This window comes from Sitophilus oryzae, unplaced genomic scaffold (assembly GCF_002938485.1).
Source record: "Sitophilus oryzae breed Bouriz unplaced genomic scaffold, Soryzae_2.0 scaffold_1227_pilon_pilon, whole genome shotgun sequence".
Lineage (NCBI taxonomy): Eukaryota > Metazoa > Arthropoda > Insecta > Coleoptera > Curculionidae > Sitophilus > Sitophilus oryzae.
This window is the reverse complement of record NW_022145868.1, coordinates 377,886-391,073: the sequence shown is the minus strand read 5'-3', so window position 1 is coordinate 391,073 and position 13,188 is coordinate 377,886. Positions and strand designations below refer to the sequence as shown.

Here is a 13,188-nt window from a genome sequence, read left to right as displayed (position 1 = left end):
CAGCAAAGGCCAATCTTCAATTTTAAAATACGGTGTTATGGCACCGATAGATACTGACTATCATGGCACAGGTAAAATTAATACGATTAAATCAGTAATGCACATATTTGCAATTATGTATTTTATTATTTTTATGCTAACTGAAATAATTTTTTTGGTAAGTGTATAAAAATGTTTTCTATAAGATTATTAATAATTTAATAAATGAATGTGAATTTCCCGTAGAATGAACTCTTATTGTCAAAAATATTTAATAACATCTTTTATATCTACAGCTCCTCCCCCATACATTGCTCCAACAGTAAAATGCTACCTCAACGAATCAACTTGTGCCAATGGAGATTGCATTCCGAGAAACAAAGTCTGCGATGGAGAATACGATTGTACGGATGGATCAGATGAAATTCGCTGCAGTAAGTAGCACAAACGTTGTACAGTTTGAAACATACTTTAAGTTGCATTTGTATTTTACCATTATTTTATGTTGGAGAATATCAATCGCTGTCATTTTCATGTAACATTATATGGCTACTACCTATAACCTGCTATAACCTAATAGTTGGCTACACATGGCTTCGTCCTTTAGTCCTATCAGCTTAAGATGTCTATTAAGCTTAAGCAAAATGTCGTGTTAGTAGACACACTATATTTTTGTAGACACACTGTTTTGACAGTCTTTCTGTTTTTGCTTATAAAGTCTGCCGTAAATTTTGGCGAATGTTCTACTATGAACTTTTTTGTCTGTCTCTACCCTGGTGAATTTCTCTATAATTTGATGAAAAGGTTTGTTGCTCATCAACTGTTGTATTGCAACTTGATTGATTGATTTTGCAGTGCCATAGAAGGTTTCTGGGCCTAGGAACGGCATGGATGAGCCTTGTTTGACCATTTCATCTACCTTTTCCTTATACTTGTAGCCCTCGTGCCCTGGTACCCTCGCTAACGTAACATTGCTACGTTTACTCAATGTATTTACTCATTGTCTTGACAATGTTGTCCTTGTCTCAAACCTAATATTCCAGCTCCGTACACCTTCCTATGTTCTTGAGCCAGGTGTATACCAAGTTGCCTCAGCTTGAATGCGTATACCATTTATCCAGTGTTACTTACATATGTGATGTCATCACAAATCAGAATTATATCCAACTTTTTTCATTACTTATATCTAACTTTTAGGTTTGAAATGTGAACCTAACGAATTCAAGTGCGATAACAAGAAATGCATCCACAAATCTTGGGTTTGTGATGCCCAGGACGATTGCGGCGACGATTCAGATGAAAAAGCTTGCAGATTGCCACTTCCTGGTGAAGGATGTGGTCCTAATCAATTCACTTGCAGAAGCGGACAATGCATTCCAAGATCATTCCAGTGCGACGGGTCTATGTCGGATTGTACTGACAGAAGTGATGAAATTGGTTGCAGTAAGTACCTATTATATCTCTAAGATTATGCATACTGCTATTATAGAAGTGTTGAAGAAAAACGACTTAACTACAAGTGAGATACTTGTTAAAAGATTAAAATATTTTCCAACTAAAATGAGAAGCATATCTTTATTTCTAAGGTCACAAAAAAGAAACGCTAAATGTTAAACCATAGTCAAATGAGACGTAATCCACTCATCTGAATTTGTCGAGTTTAAACTGTCATATTACTTTCATGCGAAATAAATTAAAGTGACTTGATCGGTTGACTTGTTGCCTGAATTACATGAATGTTGGAGGTGTGATTCTATTATTAGACTAACTTTCAAATCTTTTTCTTAGTTCGACCTGTAATTTCCGAACACCCAATACGCATGGTCAGGCTGTCTGTCGGCTCACTATTCCAGATCACTTGTCGAGCCGTTGGAATACCCGTTCCTGAAATTATTTGGAGACTCAATTGGCGTCACGTACCCTCAACATGTAGAAGTACCAGTGTTAATGGTTTAGGTACACTTATATGCGAAAACATCCAAGTCGAAGACCAAGGAGCTTATACGTGTGAAGCTATTTCCACGCTGGGCTCAGAAATGTCATCTGACACTATTCTGGAAGTGTATCAACAAAGTGTTTGCAGACCTGGTTACTTCAACACCGAAGCCCGACAGGAAGGAGAGTGTATTAAATGTTTCTGTTTTGGACACGCCACCAATTGCAGATCAGCCGACTTATTTATATTCCAGGTTTGTAACATTATTAATTTTTACAACAATTTTTACAAATGTTAGAAAAGAACCATTTTTAGGGTTCCGTACATCAAAAGAAAATAACGGATGCCTTATAGGAACACTTTGTTGTCTGTCCGTCCGTTTGTCTATCAGTCTGTCTGTTAAGAACCTTTATCTCGGGAACGCGTAGAGGTATTGAGTTGAAATTAAAACCATATACTCAGGTCTACAGTCCCTTGAGGCTGAGAAAATATCAAACTTCTAAGTTACCGTAAAAAAAAGATACAGCCGTTTATGCCGCCAAAAACGTATAATTCGACACTCTCAAGGGAATCAAAATTTATAGGGTACTTTCCGTTGACCTAGAGCTATGAAATTTAGCATTTAACACCATCTTGTACTACAAATATAGGAAAAAATCGGGGTATCGTGAAATGGCTTGAATGGCACAAACTTTAGGCCGCCATCTTGCGACCCATGAGCCGATATTTTGTGTTCACTTTGGGCGGCAGCCTTCACTGGCTAAAAAATTATCGTAGACCAACCAAGTTTTAGGGGTAGGTTGGGGGACCCCTACTTACCGCATACGAGTAGTTTCCAATGGAGATATTGAACTTCTGATGTCGGGATTGCATAATATCATGGTCAAAAGTCAACATTGTCCGATTTGGATGAAATTCGGTTTGTAGGTTCCTTTAGGTCCAGTGAAGGTCTTGTGACGGTAAAATTCTTGGCCTGAGCTCCGTTTACCACTAACATTTTTAATTATTAGCGACCACAGTTTTAAAGACATTTTTGTCTCTGGCAACATGAAACAGAGCTTTTCCACCAGCCGATACCATATTAATAGACATTTTTATGTCTCATTTTAAAAAACACTCATTTCTCACAGTTTAACCTATCAACAAATGTGTAGACATAATTTATTATTTTTTAGTTCCAACCACCGTTCGACTCGCTCAAATTGTTGGGAGCTCGTATTGATCCATATACCGGTGTAGTGGACATAAGAGACGAACCAATCTACAAAGGTGTAGAGCCACAGCTTATACAAATAGGAAGCAATGGAGTCAAGGCATCTTTACCGTACTATGCTGAACTGAATCAACCAAATGTAGTCCCATACTTCTCCTTACCTGAAAATTACCACGGAAATCAGTTGAAGAGTTACGGAGGATACTTGCAGTACAACGTCCATCATTCCAACGATGGAAGACCAATAACTGGACCAGATGTCATTTTGACAGTAAGTTTAAATCGATTCTACGATATAACTACGATTCTAGGATCTATGATAATATTTTCTCGTGCATTGTTTTAAATGTTAGTTGAATCTACAAAATATCCAAATGACGACGTTGTATATCTCAGTAAAATTCTAGAGAATACAAAATTATCCCTTGGTTTTTTACTGGAACTTAACAATAAATCAACAGAAATTTACACATCTTGTTATTACAGGGTAACAACTATATTTTACTACACCAAGCGGCATCACCTCCACCATCACACCGAACTACCCAAGTAAGAGTACGTTTCTTTGACGGAGACTGGGTAATCAAATCAGATAGAGAACCAGAGAGATTGGCAACTCGTGAAGAAATAATGATGGCCCTAGAAGACGTCACAAACATCCTCATTAAATTAGAATACAACGAAGGATTGTTGAACACCTCCTTAACCAGCATCACCATGGACTCTGCCGGGTCTCCAGACAGAGGATTTGGAGCCGCTAACTACGTAGAACAGTGCTCGTGTCCGGTCGGATATACCGGAACATCTTGCGAGGTATGTTTAATGCAGACAATGCCGAAATAATAAGTTATATTGGACAAAAATTGATTAAGGATAATTTTTAGTACTGCGATGAGGGATATACACGTCATATATCTGGACCATGGTTAGGACAGTGTTACAGGGAACCTCCCGCGTGTCCACCAGGAAGTTACTATGACGGAAGAGAATGTCAGATTTGTCCATGTCCATACACTTCTCCTAGTAACCAGTAAGTAACTGTTATACAGAGTCACAGATAAAGTTTCCATTATGTGGGATATATTATTGACTGATTTAGGTAAAATTTACTTTTTTCTTTTAAATACACTCAACGGCAAGAAAAACAGGCAAAATTTTGATATATTTTAAAGTTTAATATATTTTGTTCCAGTGGGCCGATTTTGATGATTTTTTCAAGCAATTTGTTGCAAAATTATTTGAATTTTTAGAATGTCTTTCTAAATTAAAAATGAAAGTTTTCATCTGTCAACGAGGGAAAACAAAATATTGATATTTTGGTGAAAGTTTGAAACACCCTGTGGAATATGTTACCACAGCAGGGAATTCAAAAATCATTTTATCATCTAGATACGTCTTTTCTCGATAGTTTACTTTTTGATTCATCTTAATAGCTTTATTTTTATTGAAGATATTTGTTTGTGAATAAGACAGTAACCATTTACAACAATTGTGGGTCCTCATCATCGCACTTATAAAATAGTGTTTATTGATTTTGTAATGTCACAGTTTGTCATTGAAAAGTCATATTATTATTGTTTATTGACGTTTACTCTGCCAGAGATGGTTTTAAAATCTGAAGTATTGGCTATTGCTGCTTTAATTGATCATGGTAGAGATCAACTTTTGAACTTAAAACCATATCTGTTAGAGTAACTGCCCAACAGACAATAATAATATGATTTTTAAAAGACCATCATCTTAAAGTAGGTACTTATTAATACGTAATTATAAATAATTGACCTACTTCATTAGGTTTGCCCGGACTTGTCACCTTGGTTCGGACGGAAACGTAGTCTGCGACTGTCAAGTGGGTTACATCGGTGTGAGATGCGAACAGTGCGCGCCTGGATACGTGGGAAATCCCCTAACTATTGGCGATTCATGCAGACCAGCCCCTGTGTCCCGCTGTGATCCAGTGGGTACGCTAGGTCAGGACGCTGACGGAAGATGTTTGTGCAAGGTAAGAACCATGAATAAAATAACCAAAAAATTGAAAAAATCTTCAAATTTAAATTATAACATAGTAGCACAATTGGCAGATTTAGTTAAATGTGTGTTTTATTTATACAATTTTTAACTTAATTATTTATTTTTTTCTTGCCCCCTTCAACCCGTTCTACTACGGATTTGGTGAGTAATATCAAGAGAGAACAAAAACTCAAAGATCTCATTAACTATCTTTCTCTACACTTTTTAAAAGAAATATTTTAGCGTCTAACTACAGGCGGAAAAATAATTTTCAATATTAATTTTTAATTTTCTTGTGTTATTTATTTTTCGAGTAGTTAGATTTTATTGAGTGACTAACACGTGGTTGAGATTCGACATCAATAGAATAGATACTACTTATTTGAGTTTGTAAATAATACACTTATTAAAATATATTTTAGCAAATGTGTAATCATACCACTTTATCACCATAAGACATATACATATGCTTTATGTGCCTAATAGGTCTATGAATATATCTACAGACTACATTACCCTTTTTTATTGTACAGGGTGTACCAAATTGAAGGTTGGCCATTGGGTACCGGGAATCTATGAGATATGGAGAAGGCCAAAGGTTTTTTAAAGTTTTGGAACTTCGAATACTTCAAAATCTTCTAAATCGTAAAATTAGTTTTGCTGATATCGGTGTTTAAAAACGTTTTTGAAAACTAGTAATATTGACTTTTTCTTAAACAAGATATTTTGCCCTATAAAAGTTTTAAATACACATCAAGGAAACCACGATGTTTCATTTTCAATCCTCAGTATTCCATATATATATTTGGATATCTTCCTTTGAATATATTTCGTCTAAGAGGTATTTCCTATTGGGACTTTTCGAATTGTATACTACACAATCGTATCACCCTGTGTAGTTCTTACCATAATGTATGGTGTCCTGTATTGAAATTTATCAATTCAACAAAACGTTCTTTAATTTGTTAATACCGATTTCCGATATTATTTGTCAAGTTTTTCAAAATTTTTTGTTAAACTTACTTGTTCACTTGAAAATACAGATTTGAATAAAGGTATTTCATAGACCAAAATTTATGCAACGTGGAAAGGATTGCAGTTTTTTAAATATTTTTGTTTTACTCTACCATATATTATAAGAAACTGTATATACTAGACGATGTATAAATTATTGTGTATATCAATAATTAACTGTCATACTCCACAGTAGTTTAAACGGGTATTTATCCATGCAATTTAATAGAGAACCTCACTTTCACACATAAACGCTTAAATAACATGGTTTGAAACAATTAGTTACGTTTTATGGTTTCTAGGCGTACACTACTGGACTTTATTGTAACAAATGTAAGGAGAAATCGTTCTACCTCAGCGCACAAAATCAGTTTGGTTGTATTGCCTGCTTCTGTATGGGTGTTACACAAGAATGTTCCAGTTCCCACTGGTATAGAGACACGGTATGTATAACCACAGATTAGGTATACTATAAGTATACAGATAAAAATCTTGTCCCTAATTCGTGGTACGAAAATTGTTTTTTATGACGATGAGCAAACGAGTAAAATTTCCTGTGCGCAAAAATAAACTCGCGTTTAAACAGTGTAATATCTGGGCCGGTCAGGCGCTGTGCACAATTTTAGAGGCCTAAGTGGGCGTGCTATGTGCGCAAACTAGTAAACTAAGTAATGCGCGACTCCGAAAATTGGAACCACGAAAAACAATACTTTTGACGATAAGTTTATAATCTGTATAATCTGTGGTATAACCCTCGTAATAATATATACGCAATATCACCAATATAGACTATATTCTATTCAAGGGGAAGATGCATGACAATGACAGTTTTATGTGTCATTTTAATTCACAGGCAAATTATAATTTCTGTCATTTCTTGGATGTCGTCTGTCGAAATCTTCCCCGAGTCGTTGGACAGGCTCTCGGACAGACTATATCGAAAATTATTTTTAACTGAAAATTCATCTTTTTTTTTGCTTTTGTATTCTCTATTTCAAAAATATAATTTTTTGATTAAAAAAGTGGTGAGAATGATGTCAAAACATGTCCTTTTTGATTCTACACTACCATGCTATATCCAAAAATGACAGAAAAAAACAATATGCTTTTCAGTTAAAATAACAGACATGTCTCACTGTCATATATTCTCTCCTAAACCTAAATCTCAAGAAAATAAAAAAATAAAAAATTCAAAATTCTCCTTGACTAGAGTATACATATATGAATAATTTATTAAAATACTTTCTTTTGTATTACTAGATTCACTCTGTTTTAACAACGAACACCGTGGCTGACTTCAAATTGACGGACATCAACAAGCTAAAAGACATTACAGAAGGTATCACGCTGAACAGAAACACCCAAGAAATATCGTACGCCTCGTTCTCACAACCAGACGTCTACTACTGGTCGTTGCCCAGCAAATATCTTGGCGACAAGGTGACATCTTACGGCGGATACCTTACGTACACCATAAGGAACACCCCTGTACCTGGTGGAGCCAGTTCAAGAAACAATGCACCAGATGTGGAACTAGTTAGCGTAAGTAGAGAAGTAATTGGATAAAAAGACTAAGGAACGAGCATATCAACACAATTGGCGCGACCAATTATTAGTCTTGGCATAATGTCATTCCAGATTTATATACTTTTTACAATACAAATCAAGAAAAGTGCAAAGAACTTCCAAATATTTGGAACAATAATATTTTTTTCAAGAGATTAAAAGTCAAATATAACTGACAATAAAGGTATTTCAAAATGGCATCTCTTCTAAAATGGAATTTCTTCCTGAGTTTTTTTTTATTCAACGTAATAAATATCTTACCACTTTCTGAAGTGAAGAAAGTAAGGTATTACCAAGAAAAAAAATACTGTTGTTTTTACAGGATAATCATATCAATTTGCTACATTACTCAAGTAACAAATCCCAATCTACCAACGCACCACAAACCTTCGTTGTTCCACTTTTGGAACAATACTGGCAACGAAACGATGGTCTTAAAACAGACAGAGAACACCTACTCATGGCTTTGGCTGACGTTCAAGCTATCTACATCAAGGCCACGTATTTCACCAACACCCAAGAAGCAGCGTAAGTGACCTTATAAAGAAACAAAATCGTAAATCAAGAGAACTAAAGATATGTTTATTTCTAGGTTAATATCTGTGTCCTTGGATACTGCGACTGAACAGAACACTGGTCTATCCAGAGCTTGGGAAGTCGAACAGTGTCAGTGTCCTGTTGGATACACTGGATTATCTTGCGAGGATTGTGCTTTTGGATACACCAGATCTGAGGAAGGAATTTACTTGGAATTGTGCATGCCGTGCGAATGTAACGGATTCTCAAACGAATGTGACTCAGAAACTGGAATTTGTAGGGTAAATAAAATATTTTAAGCATCAATGGTTAAAAGGTCCTAACCAAGTATTAATATTGTATATTTATTATTTCTTTTTTTTTTTTGTAAATATACCTGATACCCAGGTTTCTAAAAAAGTATATTAAGTTTCGAGTTTGAGATTTTTATTCCACTTTTTTTATATGTATCAGGGCAAAAGCTGAAGCTGAAGCATTTTAAAAATATATTTCAATATACTGCACGATTTAAGCATTTTTTAAACTAAAGTTTTATATTTTTAAATGGCATACTATATACTTTTTACCTTAGTGAATTTACTACTATATTTTAATTTCAAAAATACCATAACGTCATATTTTTTACCGAGTGGTTTTTGTTATATCACTACTTATAAACTAAATTTCGCGCATTTGAATCATTAATTACGAAAACCTAGATTAAAAGTTTGATACATTTTAGACGGATCTACCTTTAATATACCTAATAATTCTTTGCAGTGTTGTTTGATATATACAGGATGAGTTAAAACAACATTTTTCTCCAATATTTCAAATAGCACAGCCTCTATTTTGTATTATAAACGAACAGAGGTTTGTTTCATATTTCGTTATTTGAAGTAGTGAAGAAAAAAGTAACATCCAAGTTTTGACTCACCCTGTATATAGAGTGCAATATAGTGTATTTTAGTATACCTAGTTTGGTTGCTATTACTTATATTTTAAATTAAAAAATATATGTAATTTGGTATTTTATTATTGAGAGTTTCAAATGTGCAGTAAATGTCATAAGTTGACATATGATATGACATTCTATTTAGAGTGTCATTTTCTATTGAATAAAGTAGAAATATACCGAGGGTGCCATTTAAAAATCAAAAGTTGTAGTTATTTCCGGCGAAACAGGAAGTGACCAAAAACAATTGAATACGTCGATCAATCCAAATTTACTAAGATACCAAATCTCGTTTTTTTTTATTTGAAAAAATAAAAAAGTTATGCGGGTTATAGGGGAGATGCACCCGGTGTGTAGTAGTAGAAATAAAAAGATGATTGGGGGGAGGGAAAATCTCAGACGAGATTCCTAGAGATATAAAGCTTTTTTGGATTGTTGCGTTGCTCTGTAGTATTAATTTCGTGATACTTATTATTCATTAAAAAATGTCCAATTAATATACAAATAATTATTTCATATTTATTTTTTTGCTTTATTGGTGATACTATTATCTTCTACAGAACTGTAGAGACAACACCGATGGGGATTCTTGCGAACAATGCTTACCAGGATACAGCGGAGATCCAACACGCGGACAACCATGCAGATATATCGGTCCAGTTGAACCATGCAATTGCGATCCGCGAGGAACAACATACGCTGGATGCGTCAACGGAGCTTGCCAGTGCAAAGTATAAAAATTCAACACTTAGAAATCCATATTGTTCATTATATTTTTTAATCTTTAGTCCAACGTAGAAGGACGAAACTGCGACAGATGCAAGAACGGCACTTTCGGATTGAGCGAAGAAAATATCGAAGGCTGTGAGTTCTGTTTCTGCTCTGGGGAATCCAGCGAGTGCACAGAGAGCCGTTCTTATATCGAACAGATCCCTGTACAAATAGTAGAGAACCACGGCTTCATTTTGACCGATCAGTACTTCAGAAAACGCATAGAATCGGATTTCAAAACCAGCCTAGCTTTAAATGAAATCGGCTACAACTTTCCACCCAGTCAAAGAGACACTCTCTACTGGTCATTACCTAGTACATTCACTGGTAATCAAATAAAGTCTTATGGTGGTAAACTAGAGTACATGCAGAGATACATCGACTTGCCTGACGCGAAATATACCAGAGACAAAGATATTATTATCAAAGGGAACAACATCGTGATTTCCTGGACCAATCCCAACGAACTGAAGCCTGAGAAATTGAACAGTATCTCTGCCAGGTTGCATCCACGTGCAAACTGGTACAGGCTGGACCAAAATAAGGAGAGCAGACCGGCTTCCAGAGAAGATATTTTGACTGTTCTGGCTAACATCGAATCCATTCTTATTAGAGCTACACTTTCTACTGATACTTCGAGCACGTTCTTGAGCGACATCTCTTTGGACACTGCCGTAGATGTTTATAATGGAAAACAAAGAGCCATTAATATTGAAATTTGCAGGTAGGTTAGGAAAAATATTACAGAATTTATTTACAAATTAAAGAAAAACGAAAAGACTTTATAAAAATACATTAATATATTTACCTTTGTTTTATATTTTAGATGTCCCCAAGGTTATAGAGGAACTTCATGCGAATCCTGCTCAGTAGGATATTACAAAGACCTATCCTATTCCAGCACAAATCCTCTTGGAACATGTAGAAGGTGCCCTTGTAACAGCAGAGAAGAAAGCTGCCAGTACGCAGGCGCGCAGGGCGTGATCTGTAACTGTTTGCCAGGATTCTATGGAAGAACCTGCGAATCAAGTAAGATTCCCATTATTTTATTTTTACTTGCATGAAATATTAATGGAATTAAGTTAAAATAGATCTGTTTTCAGCCTATTGCACACACTCAAGACACTATTTTTTTATTGCTGACTTAATTTTTAGTGTTGCATGAAACTAATTTTTAGTGTTTTTAATTAATTTTGTTGCACGTTTTTTGAAAATGCAAAAGGAAATATAAATATTCGATTTTTTTCTGATTTTTGCCACTTAAATCATTATTATTTAATCTATGTTACTATTATGTATTTCATTTATAAACGCAGATTAGATTATTAAAAATTTATATTTTTGATTTTTGTGTCATATTTAATAAAATTTAGTTAGAATGTCTCAAAAAAATAATTTGCATTAGTTTTGTTCAGTAAAAATATCGATGAAGGCTTTTTATAGTCAATTTAAGACACGAACTCTTTGAAGTAAATACTTATTACGCTGTTTTTAATAAAAAAAATAGTTAATTAACAATCAACACCACCAATTAGACAGAAATTATAATAGCATACTCGTTAGTTAAGAATAGAAACACGAATAAACATTACAAAAGAAGTTAAGATAATAACATTTTCTTTTTAAAAAATCATATACGAATTGCTCAAAAAAAAATCTATAAATCTTTCTGATAATACTGGTTATTGATGTCTTATCAATTGACGAATATTGATGTAAGATCGCAATTAAAGCATGAACTATGACTCTATTTTAAGTGGCGAAAATTGTTGATAAAATTGGAAGCGCATAATCACGCATTAGTATCAAATTAACAAGTTTCACTGGGACCAAATTTATTTTTATAGCCAACGATTTTAACTTACTTCTCACCTCTTATAATAATCTAGGATCGATTCTAGACTCCTAGCCCTACATTTTCCTCTTCTAATCTATTTTTCCATCCCTCTCGAAGTCTCGCCAGGTCCCATTATCGATATAGGAATAGAAATCACCCCGCCCAGGGTTGTAGCTCCAGTGGGATTCCAACAGGAGATCACGTGCAGGTACCGAACGAAAAACGTGATAAGAAACTACGATTTTCTCGTTAGGAATCTCAATACGTCTTACGAGACACGTCTCACTAACACCGTGCGGTTCAAAGGAGGCGCCCAGGCTTCCTTTTACTCTGTGGTTGGGTGCACAGAACAAACCTACCAGTGCGTTATCGTGACCAAGGAAGGATACAAGATCGGAGCTGTGAACGTGGTGGTTAAACCAGGTTTGAACACTATCCACATCACCACGTAGAGCTTGCTGTGAGATTACGTTCACCCTCCGGCATAGATAGTGTAGTTGTATCATATTTTTTTGTCCGCAGGAACATCGGTCTATCTCTATTTATCATTTTATATTTTGTTTAGGCTTTTATTATTGCTTTTTATCGCATTTTGTTTGTGTGTGTTTTGTGTTTTTCGTAATATTTTTATTATTAGGTTTTTACTAACAGATATTTGAACTGATTTAGGACAATATACTATGTGATCTATTGAACACGATGTCACAATAGGCATAGTAAAACATATTATTAAGTTATTTGGAATGAATTTTTAAAAAATGAAAAAAAATCTTAAACTTTCTTTTATATAGTAGTTTTAACATTTGATTGGTAGTTGTCATTGTATCTGTTAGTAGCTTCAGCTATTTGACAGAAGACAACTCAAGAATATAATTTCAACGCCCACTGTGATGTCGTTTTCATTCAATTATTCAATATACATTCCTAGGTACATGAAAACATTTATAAAATTGTTATTATCTACACCATAAATATAAAAATATTAATTCAATTTTTTACATATTCTTTTGAAATACTGACAGATAATTGAAATAAAGATAAACAAATATAAGCACTTGATCATGGGTAGCTTTATGTTTGACTTGTTTTTACATCACGTTTTTAGTTAACTAAAAATAATTTTAATTACTATACAACTTAATTCAGTTTTGAAACTAATATTTTTAATATAAATACCGTACGATAAAAAACTGCGTCCTGTTGGCTTAGAAATGACAATTGATGATATTTCCCATATAACTTTACATACAAAATGACGGCAATCTTTTCCAAGTCATGTCTGACGCTCTTTTTTTTTATTGTATGGTATCAGTTCTAAGAAGATTTATTCTTGATATACATATAGTAATTTTAAAGATAAAAATATCCTGAAGTATTATCTTTAAATCCTT

At 34.3% G+C, this 13,188-nt stretch overlaps 1 protein-coding gene across 9 annotated transcripts in view; it reads left to right on the top strand.

Annotated features, from left to right (window-relative positions):
- The window catches only part of LOC115874102 (basement membrane-specific heparan sulfate proteoglycan core protein), a 220,336-nt gene that overhangs the window by 183,394 nt on the left and 23,754 nt on the right, over window positions 1-13,188 (top strand). For all 9 annotated transcript variants that reach the window (XM_030889171.1, XM_030889169.1, XM_030889167.1 and 6 more), the window contains 15 exons: window positions 276-413; window positions 1,177-1,422; window positions 1,768-2,168; window positions 3,091-3,399; window positions 3,615-3,941; window positions 4,013-4,158; window positions 4,923-5,130; window positions 6,455-6,595; window positions 7,413-7,694; window positions 8,041-8,246; window positions 8,311-8,536; window positions 9,750-9,920; window positions 9,978-10,684; window positions 10,787-10,989; window positions 11,915-12,220. In XM_030889171.1, the coding sequence (XP_030745031.1) occupies window positions 276-413; window positions 1,177-1,422; window positions 1,768-2,168; window positions 3,091-3,399; window positions 3,615-3,941; window positions 4,013-4,158; window positions 4,923-5,130; window positions 6,455-6,595; window positions 7,413-7,694; window positions 8,041-8,246; window positions 8,311-8,536; window positions 9,750-9,920; window positions 9,978-10,684; window positions 10,787-10,989; window positions 11,915-12,220 (4,017 nt within the window). The remainder of the gene's footprint in view (window positions 1-275; window positions 414-1,176; window positions 1,423-1,767; window positions 2,169-3,090; window positions 3,400-3,614; window positions 3,942-4,012; window positions 4,159-4,922; window positions 5,131-6,454; window positions 6,596-7,412; window positions 7,695-8,040; window positions 8,247-8,310; window positions 8,537-9,749; window positions 9,921-9,977; window positions 10,685-10,786; window positions 10,990-11,914; window positions 12,221-13,188) is intronic.